The sequence below is a fragment of the Rhinoderma darwinii genome, chromosome 5 (genome assembly GCF_050947455.1).
Source record: "Rhinoderma darwinii isolate aRhiDar2 chromosome 5, aRhiDar2.hap1, whole genome shotgun sequence".
NCBI lineage: Eukaryota > Metazoa > Chordata > Amphibia > Anura > Rhinodermatidae > Rhinoderma > Rhinoderma darwinii.
In genome coordinates this window covers 330,086,929-330,112,960 of record NC_134691.1, presented here as the reverse complement: position 1 = coordinate 330,112,960, position 26,032 = coordinate 330,086,929, and the positions used below count along the sequence as shown (strand labels likewise).

Below are 26,032 nucleotides of genomic sequence, written 5' to 3'. Positions count from 1 at the left end.
GAAAAAACCCCATTCAGGACCCTCATCATTTACCCACAGTGGAGATCAACTACAAATAGTGTCTCTTTATCTAGTACACCTGACACATACGTGCATCTGGACAGCCTATTAATTTGAATGGTAATTGTGTAATACTTAATTTTCCCTGCGGAGGCACTGCAGGAAAATTGAACACTTGCTGCTGGATTGCCCCACAGATTATAGCTAATTGCTGGGGGTCCCAGCAGTAGGACACCCTGTGATCAGTTTATGGAGGGATTTCCCATCCTATCATCTGCATTCATAATGTTATCAGCATCCACTTATCTGTGAACCTGAATGGCAAACATATCAGATTATTTCTATAAAAATCCACCAAAAATTCGAAATCACTGTTATTGTTATTATAAGACCGTGAGGAACAAAAGACAGAACGAAATACAAAGTGATGTATTTCCCGCTGACACAGTCCACATATTATTACATTAGTCTCTTATTCTGACCCAACTATAAGCGGTTGAGTTTTCTGGATGTTATAATATTAGATGGATCTACTTTTTACTTGGAAGAGTTCCCATATATTTGCAAATAATTGAAAGCATGACTTCATCCGCTCCGGCTCCGATGGAGAGCAGCCTGGAGTCTCTGCAGAAAGAGAACACAAATACTTTAAAGGCGTTGTTCATAAATAATAGCAAAAATAAACAAAATAATATAATAATAATATTTGGATTTTATTTTTGCAATGCAAATTAGTAAAACATGAAAAACTTTGTAATATATCTTAGGCTTCGTTCACATCTGCGTCAGGACTCCGTTCATGAGGTATGTCGGACCTTTCTGTCGGGAGCCCGTGAACGGAGTCCAAACTAAGGCCTTATTCACACGAATGTGTCCGTTTTGCGCGCGTAAAAAATGCAGCGTTTTTCTTGCATTGCAGTTCCGTGTGACATCAGTGTACGGTGCAAGTCTGCGTTTGTTATGCGCGTATGCCACACGTTTTTTTTTTTGTCAGCAAAAAAAAACAACTAAAGTAGGTGTTTTTCTTTTTCTCATAATTTCTTTAGCAACTGTTGCGTGAATAACGGACAGCACACGGATGTGCGTCCGTGTGCTGTCCCTGATTTTCACGCACCCATTGACTTCAATGGGTGCGTGATGCGCAAAAAACGCACAAGTATAGGACATGCAGTGAGATTCACGCAGCGGACACACGCTGTGTGAAAAGCACTGAATGGCTCCATTGAATTGCATAGGTCCGTGTGACGTCCGTTGTTTTAACACGCGTAGCACGGGCGTGAAATACGCTCCTGTGAATAAGGCCTGAAACAAACGGAAACCATAGGTTTCCGTTTGCATCACCGTTAATTTCAATGGTGACGGATCCGCTGCAAATAGTTTTCGTTTGTCACTGTTGTGTAAGGTTTCCGTCGTTTTGACGAAATGAATAGCGCAGTCGACTATAGTATCGATTCTGTCAAAATGACGAAACCCTTTCACAACGGTGACAAATGAAAACTATTTGCACCGGATCTGTCACCATTGAAATTAAAGGGGTTGTCCCAAGTTGACTCAAATTTTTTTTTTTATACATTCTAAGCAGGAAATGAATTTTAAAACATTTGGTGTTAAAAAAAAATTAAAATTCATTTCCTAAGTGCCTTTTTTTTACACTTGATAACTCAGCAAGTGCTGGTTATCTTTTCTAAAAAGGGGCGTGAGCGGCTCGATGTCAATCAAGCCGCTCCGCTCTGCAGTGTGCGCGCTCCCGATGTTGCTAGATACTGTAGTTCTAGCAGCATCGGGAGAATGTTCGTCTCAAGCGGGCATGGTAAGCCCGATTGAGACGAACTTACCGTGAATGTCAACAACACTACACTGCACTACACTACACTACACTACATTCACCCCGTTTCGGCAAGCCACTTTTCCCTCCCCCACCCTGTCACTACATGTAATTTGTGTACCCGCCGCATCGGTGCTGCATCAGCACCCGGAGAACAACTAAAAATATATAAAATAAAATAATAATCACCTAAGACGTTCTAACGGCGCTCTGAACGGTCCCGTCACTTGCCATCTTCCTTCTTCTTGGCGCCGCTCATTCATAGTAACAATGCGTTGTGGCGCAGATGACGTAATCATATCAGGCCCACGTGATTACTTCATCTGCGCCCGCCGCTCTGTTATTGTGAATGGGAGAAGAAAAGTGACGGGACCGTTCAGCTCTTCGTGGGAACGTCTTAGGTGAGTTTATTTTGGTATGTATGTTGTTATGTATGTATGTATGTATGTATATGTTTTCTTGTATGTATGTTTGCATATTTGTATGTGTATATGTGCATGTATGTGTATATGTGCATGTATGTTTGCATGTATGTATGTTTGCAAGTATGTATGTTTGCATGTATGTATGTTTGCTTGTATGTATGTTTGCTTGTATGTATGTTTGCTTGTATGTTTGCTTGTATGTATGTTTGCTTGTATGTATGTTTGCATATTTGTATGTGTATATGTGCATGTATGTGTATATGTGCATGTATTTTTGCTTGTATGTATGTTTGCTTGTATGTATGTATGCTTGCTTGTATGTATGTATGTTTGCATGTATGTATGTCTGCTTGTATGTATGTTTGCTTGTAGGTATGTATGTTTGCTTGTATGTATGTATGTATGTATGTATATGTTTTCATGTATGTATGTTTGCATGTATGTATGTTTGCATATATGTATGTTTGCTTGTATGTATGTTTGCTTGTATGTTTGCTTGTATGTATGTTTGCTTGTATGTATGTTTGCATGTATGTATGCTTGCATATACGTATGTTTGCTTGTATGTATGTTTGCTTGTATGTATGTATGTATGTTTGCATGTTTGTATGTGTATATGTGCATGTATGTGTATATGTGCATGTATGTTTGCTTGTATGTATGTTTGCTTGTATGTATGTTTGCTTGTATGTATGTATGTATGCTTGCTTGTATGTATGTTTGCATGTATGTATGTTTGCTTGTATGTATGTTTGCTTGTATGTATGTTTGCTTGTATGTTTGCTTGTATGTATGTTTGCTTGTATGTATGTTTGCATATTTGTATGTGTATATGTGCATGTATGTGTATATGTGCATGTATTTTTGCTTGTATGTATGTTTGCTTGTATGTATGTATGCTTGCTTGTATGTATGTATGTTTGCATGTATGTATGTCTGCTTGTATGTATGTTTGCTTGTAGGTATGTATGTTTGCTTGTATGTATGTATGTATGTATGTATGTATGTATATGTTTTCATGTATGTATGTTTGCATGTATGTATGTTTGCATATATGTATGTTTGCTTGTATGTATGTTTGCTTGTATGTTTGCTTGTATGTATGTTTGCTTGTATGTATGTTTGCTTGTATGTATGCTTGCATATACGTATGTTTGCTTGTATGTATGTTTGCTTGTATGTATGTATGTATGTATGTTTGCATGTTTGTATGTGTATATGTGCATGTATGTGTATATGTGCATGTATGTTTGCTTGTATGTATGTTTGCTTGTATGTATGTTTGCTTGTATGTATGTTTGCTTGTATGTATGTATGTATGCTTGCTTGTATGTATGTTTGCATGTATGTATGTTTGCTTGTATGTATGTTTGCTTGTATGTATGTTTGCTTGTATGTTTGCTTGTATGTATGTTTGCTTGTATGTATGTTTGCATATTTGTATGTGTATATGTGCATGTATGTGTATATGTGCATGTATTTTTGCTTGTATGTATGTTTGCTTGTATGTATGTATGCTTGCTTGTATGTATGTATGTTTGCATGTATGTATGTCTGCTTGTATGTATGTTTGCTTGTAGGTATGTATGTTTGCTTGTATGTATGTATGTATGTATGTATATGTTTTCATGTATGTATGTTTGCATGTATGTATGTTTGCATGTATGTTTGCTTGTATGTATGTTTGCTTGTATGTTTGCTTGTATGTATGTTTGCTTGTATGTATGTTTGCATGTATGTATGCTTGCATATACGTATGTTTGCTTGTATGTATGTTTGCTTGTATGTATGTATGTATGTTTGCATGTTTGTATGTGTATATGTGCATGTATGTGTATATGTGCATGTATGTTTGCTTGTATGTATGTTTGCTTGTATGTATGTTTGCTTGTATGTATGTATGTATGCTTGCTTGTATGTATGTTTGCATGTATGTATGTTTGCTTGTATGTTTGCTTGTATGTATGTTTGCTTGTATGTATGTTTGCTTGTATGTATGTATGTTTGTATGTGCATGTATGTGTATATGTGCATGTATGTTTGCATGTATGTATGTTTGTATGTATGTTTGCATGTATGTATGTTTGCATGTATGTATGTTTTCTTGTATGTATGTATGTTTTCTTGTATGTATGTTGTCATGTTTGTATGTTTTCATGTATGTGTTTTCATGTATGTATGTTGTCATGTTTGTATGTGTATATGTGCATGTATGTTTGCATGTATGTATGTTTTCATGTATGTATGTATGTAGTCATGTTTGTATGTGTGTATGTTTTCATGTATGTGTTTTCATGTAGGTATGTTTGCATGTATGTATGTTTGTATGTATGTTTTCATGTATGTATGTTGTCATGTTTGTATGTGTATACGTGCATGTATGTTTGCATGTATGTATGTATGTTTGTTTGTATATATGTCTGTATGGCCATGTATGATACTGTCTGCTGGCGCCCTGTATCTAAGCCAACTTTGCCGCAGGCTTCTATACATGGTATAACAGTCAGTATCACACATGAAAGTGAAAGTAAGCCTACGACATGTTTTATTTCATTTTTTTTTTTATATTTTTGATTTTTTTACAGGTTTGGTGTTTGGACTACGTCGGTTTCGAGGACTAGTTAGATGACGCTTTTTTTTTCATCAATAAAATGGTTAATGAGGGTTGTGTTGGGGGTGCTTTATTTCAATAAAATATTTTATCTATATCTTTGTCTTTTCTTTTCAAGTTTTATTACTACCACTTTAGTAATGGCCGCTGTCTGAGTGACAAGGTCCATTACTAAGGGGAGGCTTAGTGTTAGCCGGTGCAGAGGCTAACACTAAACACCATTATTACCCCGGTACCCACCACCACCAGGGGTGCCGGGAAGAGCTGGGTACGATCCAGTACCCGACCATCTATTGTGATGGTAGGGCTCTGGGGCGGCCGCAGGCTGGTATTATGAGGCTGGGAAGGGCCAAAAACAGTGGACCTTCCCACCCTTGTAATGCTAGGCTGCTGCTGCTGCTGTGTTGTATCTGGCTGGTTATAAAAATGGGGGGGACCCCACGTCATTTTTTTTTTATTATTTATTTATTATTTTTATTAAAAAGACATGGGGTTCCACCCAATTTATCATAACCAGCCACATACAACACAGTGTTATTAGCCTGGGAATGGACAAAACCAGTGGCCCTTCCCACCCATGTAATGCCAGGCTGCTGCGGCCTTGTATATGGCTGGTTATTAAAAATGTGGGGGACCCAAAGTCTATTGTTAAATTTTACAAAAAAAACGACGTGGGGGTCCCCCCCATTTTTATAACCAGCCCGATACAACACAGCAGCAGCAGCCTAGCATTACAAGGGTGGGAAGGTCCACTGTTTTTGGCCCTTCCCAGCCTCATAATACCAGCCTACGGCCGCCCCAGTACCCGACCATCACAACAGATGGTCGGGTACTGGATCGTACCAAGCTCTTCCCGTCACCCCTGGTGGTGGTGGGTACCGGGGTAATAATGGGTGGTTAGTGCTAGCCTCTGCACCGGCTAACACTAAGTACCGCCTTTATAATGGACGCTGTCAATCAGCCAACTGCCATTATCTAGGCACTAATAAAGTTTGAAAAAAAAACACAAAGACAATTTTTTTTTATTGAAATAAGAAATCCCCAACAAAACCCTCGTTAACCATTTTATTAAAATTTTCAAAAAACGTAGATCTACGCAGTAGCCCAACGAATCGAAGACGTAGTCCAATCGGTACATCAAAATATGCAACAACATAAAAAAATAGTTAGCAATGTGAACAATACCGATACTTATGCTCACCTACACACACACAAACAACCACACACAAACATATACACAAACACATATAAACACACACCCATATATTACACAAACACACACATAAACACATATACACACACACATATACACACACACATATACACACACACATATACACACACACACCCATATATACACAAACATATATACACACACACACACATATATACACAAACACACACACATATACACAAACACACACGTATACAAAAACACACACAAACATATACACACAAACCTATACACATATGCACAAACACACCCATATATACACAAACACACACATATACACACACACATATGCATACATATACACATATGCACAAACACCCATATATACACAAACACACACATATACACATATACATATACAAAAACACACAAACATATACACACAAACATATGCACAAACACACCCACATACACAAACACACACACACATAAACACACAAACACACACACAAACATATACACAAACACACATATACACACAAACATATACACAAACACATGTACACAAACAAACCCACATATACATAAACATATACATATATACACAAACACACCCATATATACACACACACACATATATACACAAACACACCCATATATACACAAACACACACATAAACACACCAAAAAAGCACACACACATATACACACAAACATATACACATATACACACAAACATATGTACACAAACACACCCATATATACACAAACACATACACAAACCCACACATATACAAAAACACACACAGACATATACACAAACACACCCATATATACACACACACAAATATACACAAACACAAAAATATACACAAACATATACACACAAATACACCCATATATACACTCACACATAAACACACACACATATACACAAACACACCCATATATACACAGACACACACACACACACACACACACACACACACACACACACACACTTACCTTTAGCGGAGCGCAGACTTCTCGCGACCGCGACGGGTGCCTTCCACTGCATCTCCTTGCATCTCCTGCGCATGCGCCGAGATGCGCGTTCATGAGTAAATGACATCCTCTGCTCCGGACGCAGAGGATGTCATTACGCATGCGCGGCCACCGCTAAAGGTAAATAGCGGTGGCCGGGAACCTAGGCAACGAGCAGGATACAAAGAGGGACCGACCGCAACTTCAATCAACGATATCAAGAAAACGACATCGCTGGACGACGGACAGGTAATTAGAATTCTTCTTATTTTTACATGGGGGAGCTTTATAGCTCCATTTATCAACTTGGGACAACCCCTTTAATGGTGATGCAAACAGAAAACTCTGGTTTCAGTTTGGATTGCGTTCATGGGTTCCCCTGACGGAAACCTCCTACGGAACCCATGAACGGAGTCCCGACGCAGATGTGAACGAAGCCTTATTAGGGTAAAGTAAAATCTTCCTTATCTTTCAGCAGTCTGTAGCCCCCCCATTCTCTGCCTCCTGAGTCAATAATAATCTTATCTTCAGGAACACAGTAAATAAAGACACAGAGGAGAGGGGTGGAGGGGGATGGAGCTGCAGTCTCTCTGTCTCATTGTATGAAACATCACAACTAAATGTAGTTGTTTATATCAAGGTTCCCCCAACAATCACAGATCATTTGTAGTATTGGTCTTATATGGAGCAGCGGGACCTTTTGTCCCACTTGACTGATGAGAACAAGTACGACCGCAACCCTTGCACTCCCTAAAGCTCCACCCGTGTGTTGAACATCTCGTTCCAAAAAGATGGGCATGAAAGGGGTTTTATGTATATCTTATTTAACGTTTTGAAATACTGGGTATGTTAGTTTTTTCAGTTTTCAAGATCTCTGCTGGCCATCAGTGAATGGAAACTTTCATATTCGCTGAATACCCGTACTGATCTAATCCTGCTGACACAGCTACAGGGCTTGTTAGAAGAGAGCGCTCTGATACACTGTAACAAGCCACGAAAGGCAAAACAGAATATTTTCAGGACAGCTATAGTTTGTAAATGTAAGCACGAATGTTTCCATTCACAGACAGCAAGCATGCTAATACTCTAATCTGAAGTAAATCTGAACTGGTGACAGAATCCCACTAGGCATAACACAGTTTATACATTTTGTCCAGCGTGCTCCTTTATCTCCACTGTAGAGCCACTTTAAATTATATAAGGGTATTGCTTAAAGGCTATCTGTCACCAGCACATGCTTCCTGCGGTTTAGAGCATGTGTGTGCTTGCTATCAGTGAATGGAAACACATTTGCTCACAGACTGAAAAACCTGCACTGAAAATGTTCTGCTTACACAGATGAAGGACTTGTTACAATGCATCACACTCTCTCTCCACACGAGCTTCGCAGCTGTGTTGGCACGGTGGGTTTTTAGCCACTGAATGTAAACAACTATGTTTTATTCACTGACAGCAAGCAGAAATTATGAAAACTGTGAGGAATTAATACACAAAGGCTTTGGGAAACATTATAATGCTACTAGTGTGTTAAACCTTGGTGTTTAGAGCATCGTAGTACAGTTTGGGGGTTCCTTGCCCCAGCTCATGACTAGTGCACTTTAAATGGTGCGGATATTGTGTAGTATCAGCTTTTGCCCAGAGTAGCAGACAGAGGCTCTCATCAGTCACTTTACATTTAGAGGATATTTATTTTAAGTTCTATTGCTTTGCAGGTACAAAAGCCAAGCTGCATATGAGCAGGGTCTGCCCGAGGTCACAGCTTTCCGGAAATGTGCAAAATGTGAAAAGAACATTTAATTATAGGAAAAGAAAAAGATCCAAATCTCCTGACCTCATCCGTGTGTCCTGTGATTAAACCAACCAAAGTGCCGCAGCGAAAATATCTGATATTAGCAGCAACTATAGTGAATATCATCATCAGAGGTAGAAGTGCAGGCAACAAGAAGAGAAGTAAAAAAAACGGCAATATCTGACGCCGAGGTCACAGGTCGGGTATGTTGTGTCATAGTAAAAAGAAACAGGTGACATTGAGAATTTTACAGTTAAAGGATATAAAAATATTTGTGGACTGAAGCATAAAAAAAGGACGAGCGGGTGACGGCGGTGGGGAGGGGAGGCCGTGCCGGGCACTGACTATATGGAGCTATGTAGGAATGCATCACCGGCAGAGATACTCTCCTGGAAAACCCAATTTGCATCATGAGATTCTGTAACTGGCATCTAACAGGGAAATATTTTACTTCAATGTCGATATAAATGGGCTGTCATAGTGTGGAATGTGATCTAATAATATAATAATTACATACCCATACCAAGTCACAGAATGGAAAACTGCCTCATCCGCCATGACAGTTCCTTACTTAAAGGGAAACTAAACTTTCAGAAAACTGTCATAGAGGCAGTCAGAAGTTTTGATCGGTGAGGGTCCGGGCAGTCAGACCCCCACCGATCACTAAAACGAAGCGGCAGAAGTGCTTGGGTGAGTGCTGAGCCGCTTTGTTTCTGATCTGCTTTTCTAGGAAAGCCGAGGTAACGATGTACGGGCTCAATAGAAAGTCTACTAGCCCGTACACCAACTGCTCGGCTTTCCAAGAAAAGCTGAACAGAAATGAAGCCGCTCAGCACTCCATCATGTTTTAGCCATCGGTGGGGGGTCTCAGTGCTCGGACCCCCACCGATCAAAACTTCTGACATGTCAGAAGTTTTTTGAAAGTTTAGTTACCCTTTAAATGGGAAATCTTTTCAGAATACTCTTCCGATATGTCGTAGATCATGATAACATTGGTGAAGTCTGTGATCACGGACCAGCGCTTCTATCCAGAATTAAAGGTCTCTATAGAGAGATCAACCCCCTTTGGCACTACTCATAGATTTCTATTATTGGAAATCTGACCCAAAATTTAGAGAACACTAAAGAAAGAATCCCTGTGTCGCGCTCCGCCCCCTCAGGCCCTGCACTTGGTATAACACAGTGTATCGCTTTTGCCCATAGTGCTCCTTTAAGAATCGGTCCTCGGTCATGAGATATTGATCTCATAGTGTGAGACATTTCCTGCCTATCTCTAGGTTCTTGGCCAACAGACATTGTCATTCTCTTAAAAATGAAATACCAATAATTCATAGATAGTTCCATAAATATCAACAGTTTAACATCAGGCACCGCCGGACTCACCTATAAAACCTGCTTACGAGAACTTCATTTGTGAATCCCATCCCTCCCCAGAACTGGAGGCAGCTGTCACTCAACTCTCTTGCCAAGCGCCCAGCCTTTAACTTGGCCATGGAAGCTAATTTGGTGACGTCATTCCCATCAATATATAATCCTATAAGAAAAATACATATATTATTCAGGAAAAGTTCATGAAAAAAACAGCATAGCACTTTAAAGGGATAGAAACAGAGTTTCCTATTTTTATTATATATAAAGGGGCAATGGCGTACATGACATAGTGGCAGGCCATGTGCTGCTAAGGGACCATTGGAGAGAGGAGGCCCAGCCATGGTTAGTCCCATTATATTTGCTAATAGGGGTGAGAACCGATGCAGGACTTCCGTCTTATGAGGAATTGCATTTTTTTTAAATTGACTCAAGGGTCATGGAAAGGGTGGCGTGGAGGAACAAACACCAGGCCTCTCTGACCTAGCTGGCAAAGTCCAGCACCATAGATGGAAGCGCATTTTGAACTTTGCTATCTGGCCTCCTCTCTTCTTTGTATGCCACTGTTAGGACGTCCCCTTTAACCCCTTAACGCTCCAGGACATACTATTATGTCATGGTAAGTGCATCATTCGCGCTCCATGACATAATAATATGTCATGGAGTAAACACGGCGCCGTTCGCGCGGGGCGCGTTCATGAGCTGTGATAGCTGCTGTTTCCGACAGCAGACTATCACTGCTCAATGTGCCGGGACCGATCGCGGAGCTCCCCCGCCGATTAACCTCTCAGAAGCCGCGTTCAATAGCGATCGCGGCTTCTTAGGGGTTAATCCGCCATCGCCGGCCTGCTACACGATAGCGGCCGGCGATGGTGACTATGGCAACCGGACACCAAACAATGGCGTCCGGCTATGCCATAGACGGAAGCCTAGTGGGTCCTGACAACGTCAGGACCCACTATGCTTGCTGTCAGTGAGTAGCTGACAGTTCTAATACACTGCACTACGCATGTAGTGCAGTGTATTAGAATAGCGATCAGGGCCTCCTGCCCTCAAGTCCCCTAGTGGGACAAAGTAATAAAGTAAAAAAAAAGTTAAAAAAAGTTGTGTAAAAATAAGAAAATAAAAGTATTAAAAGTAAAAATCCCCCTTTTTCCCTTATCAGTCCTTTATTATTAATAAAAATATATAAACAAACAAATAAACTATACATAATTGGTATCGCCGCGTCCGTAACGGCCTGAACTACAAATTTATTTTGTTATTTATCCCGCACGGTGAACGCCGTAAAAAAAAATAATAATAAACCGTACCACAATCACAATTGTTTGGTCACTTCACCTCCCAAAAAATGGAATAAAAAGAGATCAAAAAGTCGCATGTACCGAAAAATTGGTATTGATGGAAACTACAGTTCGTTACGCAAAAAATAAGTCCTCGCACGGCTTTATTGATTGAAAAATAAAAACGTTCTGGCTCTTAGAATAAGGTAACACAAAAAGTGAATGATTGTTTACAAAACGTATTTTATTGTGCAAACGCCATGAGACATTAAAAAAAACTATAAACATCTGGTATCGCCGTAATCGTATCGCCCCGCAGAATAAAGTGAATATGTCATTTATAGCGCACGGTGAACGCTGTAAAAAAAATAGAATAAAAAAACAATAGTAGAATTGCTGTTTTTTAGTCACCACGCCACTTAAAAATAGAATAAAAACTGATCAAAAAACCGCATGCATGACATGAAAACTACAATGGATTCCTCAAGGGGTCTAGTTTCCAAATTGGGGTCACTTTTGGGGTTTTCCACTGTTTTGGCACCACAAGACCTCTTCAAACCGGACATGGTGCCTAATAAAAAAGAGGTCTCATAATCCACTAGGTGCTCCTTTGCTTCTGAGGCCGCTCCTTCAGTCCATTACCGCCCGAGGGCCACATGTGGGATATTTCTCTAAACTGCAGAATCTGGGCAATACGTATTAAGTTGCGTTTCTCTGATAAATCCTTTTGTGTTATAAAAAAAATGGTATAAAGAGGATTTTCTGACAAAAAATAAAAAGTAAATTTCACCTCTACTTTGCTCTAAATTCCTGTGAAACACCTAAAGGGTTCATAAACTTTCTATATGCTGTTGTGAATACTTTGAGGGGTCTAGTTTCTAAAATGGGGTATTTGATAGGGGTTTCTAATATATGGGCCCCTCAAAGCAACTTCAGAACTGAACTGGAACCTAAAAAAATAAATAAATGAGGCAATACTTCGCTTCTTACATTATACTGATAATGAGCCGTGCCCACCCCGAGATGACCCCAGTTTTGACCGTTTGTATAAATGGAGACCCCTATTAGACCGTTTCAGTGCCCGGTTTTCCCAAGCATACACCCCCGAGAAGTGTATTTCTATTGATGAGTCCCTGGTACATTTTAAAGGGAGGGTTCAATTCCGCCAGTACCTGCCGGGTAAGAGGGCAAGGTATGGCGTGAAGATGTATAAGCTGCGAGAGTGCATCAGGGTATACCTACAGATTTAGGATATATGAAGGAAAGGCCACCCCCAAACCAGACTGCATCCTGGACTACAATAGGTACATGGGAGGGATGGACTTGTCAAATCAAGTCCTGAAGCCCTACAGCGCCATGCGGTGTGGTATAAGAAGCTGGCCGGGCACATCATACAGATGGCTTTGTACAATGCGCACGTGCTACGTCGATGTGCAGGCCAGAGGGAAACTTTCCTGGAATTTCAAGATCTAATCTTTAGGGACCAAGAAGGGGGGGCACCCAGTACTTCTGGAAGCGGGGCCACACGCATCGTACCAGGGCAACACTTTCCAGGAGAAGTTCCCCAAACCGGTGGAAAGGGAAAGAGTCAAAAGAGGTGCAAAGTCTGCTATAAGAGGGGGATAAGGAAGAACACAATATACCAATGTGACACGTGTCCCGAAAAACCAGGGCTCTGTATAAAAGATTGTTTTAAAATGTATCATACATCCCTTGATTTTTAATTTACCCTGATGCACTCCGCACAGCTTACCCCCCTCATCTTTCCCTTCTGAGCCCTGCCGTATGCCCAGGCAGCTGATAACAGCCACATGTAGGGTATTGCCGTACCCAGGAGAACCCACATTACAATTTAAGTGGTGTATATCTCTGGTGGCGCATGCTGGGCACAATATATTGGACACTGACATGCCATATATATATATATATAAAATTGCAAATCTCACACTGCACCATCTGATGCGCATTATCTTTTACACAGTACCTGTGGGGTCAAAATGCTCACTACACCTCTAGATGAATGTCTTAAGGGGTGTAGTTTTTAAAATGGGGTCACTGCTCGGGGGTTTCAACTGTACTGGTACCTCAGGGGCTTCTGCATACATGACTTAGCACCAGAAAAGCTCCAGTAGGCCAAATGGTGGTCCTTTCCTTCTGAGCCCTCCCATGGGCCCAAACGGCCGTTTATCACCACAAATGGGGTATTGCCGCACTAAGGACAAATTGGGCAACAAAATGGGGTATGTTGTTCCTTGTGAAAATAAGACATTTTGATCAAAAATGAAATCTTATTGGAAAAAATATCATTTTTTTCATTTCACAGCCCAATTCAAATAGGTGCTGTGAAAAAACTGTGCGGTCAAAATGATAACAAAAAACATAAATAAATTTCTTGAGGGGTGTAGTTTCCAAAATGGGGTCACTTCTGGTGGGTTTCCATTGCTTTGATACCTCTGGGGCTCTGCAAATGCGACATGGCACCCGAAAACCAATCCAGCAAAATCTGGACTCCAACAAACACATAGCGCTCCTTTCCTTCTGAGCCCTCCCATGGGCCCAAACGGCAGTTTATCACCACAAATGGGGTATTGCCGCACTAAGGACAAATTGGGCAAAAAAATGGGGTATTTTGTTCCTTGTGAAAATAAGAAATTTTGATCAAAAATGACATCTTATTGGAAAAAATATCATTTTTTTCATTTCACAGCCCAATTCAAATAGGTGCTGTGAAAAAACTGTGTGGTCAAAATGGTAACAAAAACCATAAATGAATTCCTTGAGGGGTGTAATTTTCAAAATGGGGTCACTTCTGGTGGGTTTCCATTGTTTTGATACCTCAGCACCTCTTCAAACCTGGCATGCTGCCTAAAATATATTCTAATAAAAAAAGAGGCCTCAAAATGCACTAGGTGCTTCTTTGCTTCTAGGGCTTGTGTTTTAGTCCACGAGCGCAGTAGGGCCACATGTGGGACATTTCTAAAAACTGCAGAATCTGGACTATACATATTTAGTAGTATTTCTCTGGTAAAACCTTCTCTGTTACAGAAAAAAATTTAATAAAATTGAAATTCAGCAGAAAAAATGAAATTTGCAAATTTCATTTCCACTTTGCTTTAATTCCTGTGAAATGCCTGAAGGGTTAAAAAACTTTCTATATGCTGTTTTGAATACTTTGAGGGGTCTAGTTTTTAAAATGGGGTGTTTTATGGGGGTTTCTAATACATAGGCCCCTCAAATCCACTTCAGAACTGAACTGGTACCTTCAAAAAAAGGCTTTTGAAATTTTCTTAAGAATATGAGAAATTGCTGTTTATGTTCTAAGTCTTGTAACGTCCAAGAAAAATAAAATAATGTTCAAAAACCGATGCCAATCTAAAGTAAACATATGGGAAATGTGACTTAGTAACTATTTTGGGTGGTATAACCATCTGTTTTTCAAGCAGATGCATTTAAATTCAGAAAAATGCTATTTTTTGTACATTTTCTCTAAATTTTGCAATTTTTCACAAATAAAGACTGAATATATCGACCAAATTTTACCACGAACATGAAGCCCAAAGTGTCACGAGAAAACAATCTCAGAATCGCTTGGATAGGTTTAAGCATTCCGACGTTATTACCACATAAAGTGAAATATGTCAGATTTGAAAAATGGGCTCTGAGCCTTAAGGCCCAAACTAGGCTGCGTCCTTAAGGGGTTAAGAATAATTTTCTTTTATGTTTGCTAAGCCACGGAGGGTGTGGCTGACAGGTGACACCATCGGATCTCTATGCTCTTGTCAAGATCTAGTAGTGTCACCCACCATAAAAAAGAAGGCCTGTTGATATTGATACTCACTGCCAGGACCAGGTTCTAACACATAGATTGGTACCCATGTTGTAGCCCATTCTCTACTCCCTCCATTCACAAAACACCCCAAGTCAGAAGACACATTTTTTTTGTGTCTCCCCTACATCATCTTTTAATACTCTTCTTTAAAGGGTTATTCCTATCTAATAATGTTATGGCATATCACTAGGCTATGCCATAACATTATGATCTGTGGGGGTTTGACATCTGGGACCCCTGGCGATAGCGAGATCAAAGAGAAAAGGTCCCATCAGCTTAAAACCTACACAGATGATCTCGGCTATTCGCTGCACAGGGAATTACAATACAACCCCTGGAAAAAAATAAATAAATTCTATTTCAGACTATTATACAATGTCTAGAGTAAACATTACATCTCTCACACTCCACCTTGGAAGAACATACTGTACAGACACTGAACCAGCAGGGGGCTCCAAGGTTAAGCAGGCTGAATGCCAGCAAGAAACAAGCAGAAAGAGACTTGATGTAATTGAAGATCACTACTTGTTAATGGGACTCCCTGGTTTAGAAAACCCACTTTCAAATACCCTATTATGGCCTTCTGAGTTAATAAAGGACAGCATACCCTTCAGGACCCTCATCAATTACCCAGAGTGGAAAGTGGCTATGAAGGGTGTCCCTTGCTCTGTAGGACCCGGCAAGTTCATGCATTACACTGAGTGATGCCCATTGATTTTAGTGCCCATTGATTTTAATTTCAACTGTGTAATGCTCCATTTTCCCTGTTGTAGCGCTGCAGGGAAATGCAACACTTGCGTGGTTCTCTACAGATTACAGCTGATCACGGGGGTTCCAGCTTTTTTCTGGGGAAACTTACTAACAGAAAGGGTTTGTCCAAAGCAGGCAACCCTTTTAATGTGCAGCCCCACTATACAGTACAACATATCTATACATGGATCCAACCAGCAACCATGTATAAATATGGCATGAGGTGAGAACATAGAAAAAAATAATGACCCCAGGTATAATGATCACAAAATGTACGACCATGTGTGATGCTTTCAAGTAACATACCAAATTCCTGCTTTCTCTAGACAGGCCGGATGTGTAAGTCCACAGTAGATGAAGGTGGCAGAATGTGCACGAAGTATTACAGAGAAGAATAAAACTCCGGAGGACTCACCGACCGTACGATACAGCAGAGACCTCAGAAGCTCAATCTCCGTGTTCAGCTCAGCCAGGCGAAAGTGCACGATCTGGTTATTCAGCAGCGGCTGGTTGAAGATTTTCCTGTCACTTGTGTATTTGATGGTTTCTTGTATGATGTTTTCCATGGGAGTCAAAACTGAGATTGGAATAAGAACATGTATGAAAACGGATCCACCTCTCCTGACCAAAAAACATAGTCTCCAAAATGTTACATATTTATTCATGGGGGGAGGGGGGGCGGTGCATGGAGAATAGGCCCTCTAGCAAAATTTGAAATGGGATCCTTCCTATGTGGTGGGATCCTTCCTATGCCACCCATTTGGGGCAACGTGCCCAATGCTTGGTCACCCACCCAACAATCAATCCATTGTAGGAAAGAGAGTTGGTGAGAGCCTCCCCTAGCCGGGTTTCCTTCTCCCTTCTTTGCTAATGTTGCAGAGCCTGTGAAGAGGGACAATCATTTTCATGTTTCCTCTATGCATTGAGGAAAACCTAAACTGTGCCCCCCACCCCCCTTTGCATGGGGCCCCATAGCCCCCAATCTATAATCATATTATGAGCATTGTAAAGAAATGAGCATTTAGTTGCACAATGTATACAGTAGTAAATCCTTTAAGGGATGGGCCTATTTTAGCATTAAAGACCGCAACTATATAAGTGCTTTTTTTTTTGCAAGATGAGTTGTATTTATTTATTTTTAGTATTTTTTGAGGGGATGATTAACTGGAAAGTTCGAACTGGTTGGTTGTAATGCTGCCTGCAGTCAAGTCAAAGACTTTGACTATAGCTCTTGCTATATAGCCTGAGTCTTGATTTTTCAGCTGTGTTATACTGTGATGATGTCATAGATTTTGTCTATTTCCTATGCTGTTTTGTATACTTCTAATGATGTCACAAATGCATTAATAAGCTGTGCTGTATTGTGATGTCGTCACAATGGTGTTGGACTTCATTTATAAGCTGTGTTCTTCTATGATGATGTCACAATAGTTGTCCCTTGTATATACCTAGGCTGTGTTCTATAGTGATGATGTTACAATAGCACTTGGTTTCATTTATAAGCTGTGTTCTTCTATGATGATGTCACAATAGTTGTCCCTTGTATACCTAAGCTGTGTTCTATAGTGATGATGTTACAATAGCACTTGGTTTCATTTATAAGCTGCATTCTATTTTGATGATTTCATAACCGTGTATTATTTCTAGGCTGTGTTCTATTGTGGTGACATCACAAAATTGTTTGTCTTTATTCCTAGGCTGTGTTCTTACAATGATGATTTCACCATAGTCTGTGTTTTTATTTCTGGGATGTATTCTATTATGATGATTTCATAATAGTATATTTATTTATAGGCTGTGTTTTATTTAGATGATGTCACAAAAGTGTTTGTCTTAATTCCTTGGCTGTATTCTGTGATGCAATAGCCTATGTGTTCATATATAAGCTGTGTTCTATTTTAATGATGTCAATTAAGGGTACATTTACATTTGCAGCTGAAATAGTGGAACAGAAAAACAGCATTTCCAGTTTAGAAAACCCATTGTCATATATACCTGATTCTGAGTTAATAGAGGGGGGTCCTCTGGTAATTATCCTCATCTCTTGGCCGGAATTGAGAGCTCTTACAAAGAGCGTCTCTTACTCTGGAAGACGTGTCCTGTATTATTCAGACTACCCATTGATCTGAAGGTGCACTTTGTAATGCTTAATTTCCCCTGTGGGGGCGCTGCAGGGAAATCGAACACATTCTGCCAGGTTTCCCCACAGCGGATTGTTGGGGGATACTGGGAGGGGGGCACTTTGTGATCTGCTTATTGTCTAGGGTCCTTTCTTCGAAGTAGGGATTGTCCAAAAGTGGACAACTCCTTTAAGGGTTTAAATGAATTTTTTACACAGGGTTTTGTCTTATATGAAAATTAGTTTGAAGAGCTGAAACATGGCCAATATACAAAAATAGAAGAATACTTTTTCTCTACAATATTTTTTAAATTGTTTTTGAAATTAAACGAGGTATGAAAAAAAATTAGGAAATTGAACCATTAAAAGGGTTAACGTTAAGTAACACATTCTCCGGAGCTGTTTGGGTGTGCCTGGCCGTCTGCATATTTCCCGTGAATAGAGAATAAAATGAGCAATTCTCCTAGTGACGAAACGGTGTCACCTCCAGTCTACGCTGGACTTCATGTACTAGATGCACATCTCTCACAGGATACTCAGCCCTATCCCGCAGTGACGCGCTGCCCTTTAAGACTTCTTACTACTTCATATTTTTCCTACTTAACCAGCCATATTCCCTGGTCGCAGACAGCTCAGTGGAACCCCAGCCATACACGTCATTTCTAGAAACACCAAGGGCCTATTTATATCCCACCTGGAAGAGGAAACGTCTAATTCCCTTTATTACCAGGAAATGTCTGATCCCTTTTACTACTTTATATTAATATTCCATGCACCGGAGCTGTTGGGTTTTCAGTATTTCAAAAAGTTGACGATAAGTTGACAATTAGTCACATCCTTTCCTACTAAGATTGGACCAAGGAACCTCGAAGAGATGGCTAAGAAGGAATAATTACTACTTACCGTTAGCTACACCCCACATTCTCTCCTCCTGAAACTGCAGCATCTGGTAGATGAACCCCATGCCTTCCTCGCCTATCAGATATTTACTGGGTATCCTGACGTCCTCGAAAAAGATCTGAGCCGTGTCCGACGACTTCATGCCCATTTTGTCAATTTTCTTTGTCACGTGAACACCTAGAAACAAAATATATTAACCACGAATGTATTTATTTCCTGTTTCTTATATGGCACCAACATACTTGGCAGCGCTGTACACAGATTGGTAGGTAGGGTACCATATGGGTACCTGATCCTGATTTAAAGTGAATGCCCATCTCTGAACATCATTTTTTCATCGAAATAGGTCCTAAATTCTGTGTTGATTAATTTCCCAATATATCTCCCCCAACGCATGCTTACAAAAACAGAGGCGCATCCGGCGGGTCCAGCATAAATAAACAGCGTAGTTTGATGTGTTGCTCGGTTTCTATAAACTTCCATTCACAGCATAGTGTCTCCCCACACAGTATACTGCCCCCATAGTGCCTCCCCACACAGTATAATGCTCTATAGTGTCTCCCCACACAGTATACTGCCCCCATAGTGCCTCCCCACACAGTATAATGCTCTATAGTGTCTCCCCACACAGTATACTGCCCCCATAGTGCCTCCCCACACAGTATAATGCTCTATAGTGTCTCCCCACACAGTATACTGCCCCCATAGTGCCTCCCCACACAGTATACTGCCCCCATAGTGCCTCCCCACACAGTATAATGCTCTATAGTGTCTCCCCACACAGTATACTGCCCCCATAGTGCCTCCCCACACAGTATAATACCCCCAAAGTGCCTCCCCACACAGTATAATGCCCCCATAGTGCCTCCCCACACAGTATAATGCCCCCATAGTGCCTCCCCACACAGTATAATACCCCCAAAGTGCCTCCCAATACAGTATAATGCTCCATAGTGCCTCCCCACACAGTATAATGCTCCATAGTGCCTCCCCACACAGTATAATGCCCCCATAGTGCCTCCCCACACAGTATAATGCCCCTACAGTGCCTCCCCATACAGTATAATGCTCCATAGTGCCTCCCCACACAGTATAATGCTCCATAGTGTCTCCCCACACAGTATAATGCTCCATAGTGTCTCCCCACACAGTATAATGCCCCCATAGTGTCTCCCCACACAGTATAATGCTCCATAGTGCCTCCCCACACAGTATAATGCTCCATAGTGCCTCCCCACACAGTATAATACCCCCAAAGTGCCTCCCAATACAGTATAATGCTCCATAGTGCCTCCCCACACAGTATAATGCCCCCATAGTGCCTCCCCACACAGTATAATGCCCCTACAGTGCCTCCCCATACAGTATAATGCTCCATAGTGTCTCCCCACACAGTATAATGCTCCATAGTGTCTCCCCACACAGTATAATGCTCCATAGTGCCTCCCCACACAGTATAATGCTCCATAGTGTCTCCCCACACAGTATAATGCTCCATAGTGCCTCCCCACACAGTATAATGCTCCATAGTGTCTCCCCACACAGTATAATGCTCCATAGTGTCTCCCCACACAGTATAATGCTCCATAGTGCCTCCCCATACAGTATAATGCTCCATAGTGCCTCCCCACACAGTATAATGCCCCCATAGTGCCTCCCCACACAGTATAATGCCCCCATAGTGCCTCCCCACACAGTATAATGCCCCCATAATGCCTCCCCACACAGTATAATGCCCCCACAGTACCTCCCCACACAGTATAATGCTCCATAGTGCCTCCCCACACGGTATAATGCCCCCACAGTGCCTCCCCATACAGTATAATGCTCCATAGTGCCTCCCCACACAGTATAATGCCCCCACAGTGCCTCCCCACACAGTATAATGCCTCCCCACAAAGTATAATGCCCCCATAATGCCTCCCCACACAGTATAATGCCCCCACAGTGCCTCCCCACACAGTATAATTCCACTTATAGTGCCTCCCCACACGGTATAATGCCCCCCACAGTGCCTCCCCACACAGTATAATGCTTCATAGTGTCTCCCCACACAGTATAAAGCCCCCATAATGCCTCCCCACGCTGTATAATGCCCCCATAGTGCCTCCCCACACAGTATAATGCCCCCATAGTGCCTCCCCACACAGTATAATGCCCCCATAGTGCCTCCCCACACAGTATAATGCCCCTACAGTGCCTCCCCATACAGTATAATGCTCCATAGTGCCTCCCCACACAGTATAATGCCCCCACAGTGCCTCCCCACACAGTATAATGCCTCCCCACAAAGTATAATGCCCCCATAATGCCTCCCCACACAGTATAATGCCCCCACAGTGCCTCCCCACACAGTATAATTCCACTTATAGTGCCTCCCCACACGGTATAATGCCCCCCACAGTGCCTCCCCACACAGTATAATGCTTCATAGTGTCTCCCCACACAGTATAAAGCCCCCATAATGCCTCCCCACGCTGTATAATGCCCCCATAGTGCCTCCCCACACAGTATAATGCCCCCATAGTGCCTCCCCACACAGTATAATGCTCCATAGTGTCTCCCCACACAGTATAATGCTCCACAGTGCCTCCCCACACAGTATAATGCTCCACAGTGCCTCCCCACACAGTATAATGCTCTATAGTGCCTCCCCACACAGTATAATGCTCCAAAGTGCCTCTCCACACAGTATAATGCTCGATAGTGCCTCCCCACACAGTATAATGCTCCATAGTGCCTCCCCACACAGTATAATGCCCCCATAGTGCCTCTCCACACAGTATAATGCTCCACAGTGCCTCCCCACACAGTATAAAGCCCCCATAGTGCCTCCCCACACAGTATAATGCCCCCATAGTGCCTCCCCACACAGTATAATGCCCCCATAGTGCCTCCCCACACAGTATAATGCCCCCATAGTGCCTCCCCACACAGTATAATGCTCCACAGTGCCTCTCCACACAGTATAATGCTCCACAGTGCCTCCCCACACAGTATAATGCTCTATAGTGCCTCCCCACACAGTATAATGCCCCCATAGTGCCTCCCCACACAGTATAATGCTCCACAGTGCCTCTCCACACAGTATAATGCTCCACAGTGCCTCTCCACACAGTATAATGCTCTATAGTGCCTCCCCACACAGTATAATGCTCCATAGTGCCTCCGCACACAGTATAATGCTCCATAGTGCCTCCCCACACAGTATAATGCTCCATAGTGCCTCCCCACACAGTATAATGCTCTATAGTGCCTCCCCACACAGTATAATGCTCCATAGTGCCTCCCCACACAGTATAATGCTCCATAGTGCCTCCCCACACAGTATAATGCTCCATAGTGCCTCCCCATACAGTATAATGCCCCATAATGCCTCCCCACACAGTATAATGCTCCATAGTGCCTCCCCACACAGTATAATGCCCCCATAGTGTCTCCCAACACAGTATAATGCCCCTGCAGTGTCTAATAACGATGAGTGGAGGAGATCCGGCTGCTCCTCCGGTCTGTGCATTGTGTGGCTCGGCTTAGACTGGCGTGATGACGTCCTAACTGGTGTTACACAGTGAATGCTGGAGCAGGGAGCTGACAGCTTCTTGCACCAACATTGGATTCAACTGTATCTGGGCCTGAGGATGCAGATACAGTTGAAACCGGGACATGACACCCCTGGGGGACCTGGCCCAGCCCACCCCTGGGCCCCACCATATCAGTGGGCCTGGGGCCATTGCCCCTCTTGCCCCCTGCTAGATACGCCTCTGAGTCAAAGCTTTGTTTTTCTTATACAGAGCTCCAAATCCCCTGCAAAGACAGTGGGGGAGATTTATTAAGACTAGTGTTTCATAAGCCAGTCTTACTAAACAATTAGTTTTGTAAGAAGCAACACATTTATTAAGAGGCATACGTCTATTAATAAATGTGGTGGATCTTTCGACTGGCTGTGCGCCACAATTGCGCCCACCCATCGGAAATATAATAAATAAAATGTATTTTCACCTCACCTCTCCTCTTCGCTTCTCCGCTCTAGTTCTCCTCAGGCTCCCTCAGCATCAGGGACTTATATGCGACACAGCACTCAAGTCCTGAGTGCTTCATCACGTAAAATGTCCTGATGCTGCCCGGCACTGCAGCACGCTGAGGGAGCCCGAGGGGACCCGGAGGGTAGAAGCGAAAAGGAGCGGTTAAATGAGAATATTTTTTTTTCTTATTATCAGATGGGTTTAAAGGTGTTTTCCAGTCCCTAAAAATGTATAGGCTATCCTCTGGATAGGCCATCAATAGCTGAGCAATCGGGGTCCGACTCCCGGGACCCCCGCCGATGAGCTGTTTCATACGAGCGCTGCTTCCCCTTAATTTCTACTTGCCCACTGTCAATCATCGGCACACATATAGCCGCGATTCACAGTATTGCGGCCTTCTCCCATTGAAGTGAATGGGAGAAGGATGCAACACTGTGAAATGCCGCTACATCTGAACAGCTGATCGGCGGGGGGTCCCGGGAGTCGGACCCCGACCAATCAGCTATTGATTGCTTATCCTGAGGATATGCCATAAATTTTTAGGGACTGGAAAACCCTTTAAGGAAAGGAGGTGGGGTAGACTGACTAGGAGGGAGGCAAGGTACGAGGCCCGACACAAGCTCCCACCATGCTACGCCAAATTTCAATACAATTTATGGCATATTTATTACAATAAATTTGTCGTCCCAAGGTAGGCCCCACCTTTTTTGTTAAGCCATGCTCTATTTTTCTGTGTAAAATGGTCCTTTTGCGATTTTTCTATGCATGAAAACTGGCGTAGAAAGTGATAAATTCTGTCTGCCTGCAGCCACCTCTAGAGGGCGCTTCATGTCAGCAACACATTTATATATTGACCTGAGTAATAAAGCAGCATGCAGTAAGAGCTCCCCCTAGTGGTGGCTGCAGGCAGCAAGAGTTTTACCATTTATCTCTGTGTATATAGAGGATTTGGAATTGTGTATCAGAAAAATAATGCTCCGACCTACATAGATAAGGATTATCCCCCTTCTCTCAGGCCCCATGCACACGACCTTAAAAATTCTCTGTAATTGTGGACCGTAATACGGTCCGCAATTACGGACCTATTCAGTTCTATTGGCCACGGACACCTTTCCGTATCGCTACTGATGGGTGTCCGTGCCGTAGAACTGTGCCGGGAATTATGGAGCATGTCCGTTTTTTCGTGTTTTACGGGCCGTGCTCCCATACTACTTTTGCAATCACGGGCAGTGATACGGGCACGACTGTGTGCATGGGGCCTTACTGTGTGCTCGGCCTAACCACTAGCACTTGATGAATCTTAGAGACTTGCATCGACGATTATCTTCACCTTTTTTTGAGGAGTCCGGCAAAAAATAATTAGGAAGCCACTTTACTGCCACTTGCTTAATATCCTTGTCAGACTCAGTGGCAGCGTAACACGACACTCATTGACTACATGGTGGTGACATATTATGGGATACATTGATATACACTATGGATCTCATTCATCAAAACTGTCTTAACAGAAAAACTGGCCTTTTTGTTCATAGCAACCAATCAGAGCACAACTTTCATTTCTTAAACTGCTGTGGTAAAATGAAAGCTGCCCTGTGATTGGTTGTTATGGGCAACAAGTCCAGCTCTGTTCACCACATTCTACTATAAGGCTGAGTTTACACAGTGCAGATTCGTCACGGATTCTGTTGCGGCACGGATCTCACCCTCTTGCATTGCAAAGGGTAAAATCTGCTGAAAATCTGCGACAACTCCGCAACGTGTGACCTCAGATGAGGCTTGGGAACATAAAAGCCAACAGATAAGCCGAATTCCAAGAAACTATAGGATAGTCATGTGGTCTCCGGCATCCTATCCTTGTGAATAACCCGTTATATATGAGTCACCATTAGTCAAATTATATATATATATATATATATATATGGTGAGCGGCCGGTGAGACGAGTGAATACAATGTGACACAGACCTTAGAACAAGTCTCTCCTGTTACCTGCAGTTAATAATCAGCTTTACGTGGATATCGCTCCAGACGTGGGGGATTAATATGTCACTCAATGGACACAACTGAAACACATTCTGCTCCAACAGTAAACGTGTATGAAATTACGACATTGCTCTATTTGACCAGGGGCATAGCTGGAAGATGCTGGCCCCATAGCAAACTTTTAAAAACACCCCATACCAAGCATTTACCAGCTCCATGTGAATATTAGGGTACACCGGCCGAGCCACAGTAAAATAAGAGCATACTGGGAGTTGTAGCTCCACAAACAATGATACCACACACAATGTCATCCACGTAAAAAACGCAGGATGGGGGCAGGGGAGGCATCAAGCCACAGACTGGACCCTAAAAATAATTCAGATCCCAGACAAGACCCCACAATAAATTCAGACCCCATACCAGACTCCACATAGTATCAGACTCTAGACCCCAAAACTGATTTAGACTCCAAAGTTAATGCAGACCCCAGACCAGAGCAAAAAAAAATAATTCGGGCTTCTCCATTTACTAACCCCTCATTGCTTCCCGTTCCTTTTCATTTCTGGGCTCCGGTTCACACAAGGGCCTGACACTTGCCAGAGGTTCCGAGAGCGAGGAGCGGTAAGTGATGGTGCCATTATCTATTGTATTTGATCAAACTTTGAGTCCATGGGCCCTATAGCAACCGCTATGGCGGTAGTTACACCCCTGTATTTTCCAGTATAGTTTTACTTTGAGATTTTTCAAAAAAATATAGGCAAGTTGGTTAACTAGCAAATCTCCAATTTATCATAATTATGCTCAATAGCCGCCGGAAGAATCTTATCCTTACTGTAATAGAAATCAGCTCTGCATGCACAGACTTGGTGGCCTGGTCGGCTTGTGCTTATACATAGCAGCCAGCTGCAATGTAAAGTATGGGGGATGCAGCCT

The 26,032-nt window shown here is 42.2% G+C and overlaps 1 protein-coding gene across 1 annotated transcript in view; it reads right to left on the bottom strand.

Annotated features, from left to right (window-relative positions):
* Positions 1-361: 361 nt before the first annotated feature.
* Positions 362-26,032, bottom strand: part of LOC142652174 (putative acyl-CoA dehydrogenase 6) — a 90,482-nt gene continuing 64,811 nt past the window's right edge. The window contains exons 7-10 of the mRNA XM_075827723.1: positions 19,100-19,273; positions 16,493-16,654; positions 10,231-10,381; positions 362-624 (exon numbers count right to left, since the gene is read on the bottom strand). Of these exons, the coding sequence (XP_075683838.1) occupies positions 531-624; positions 10,231-10,381; positions 16,493-16,654; positions 19,100-19,273 (581 nt within the window). The 3' untranslated portion in view covers positions 362-530. The remainder of the gene's footprint in view (positions 625-10,230; positions 10,382-16,492; positions 16,655-19,099; positions 19,274-26,032) is intronic.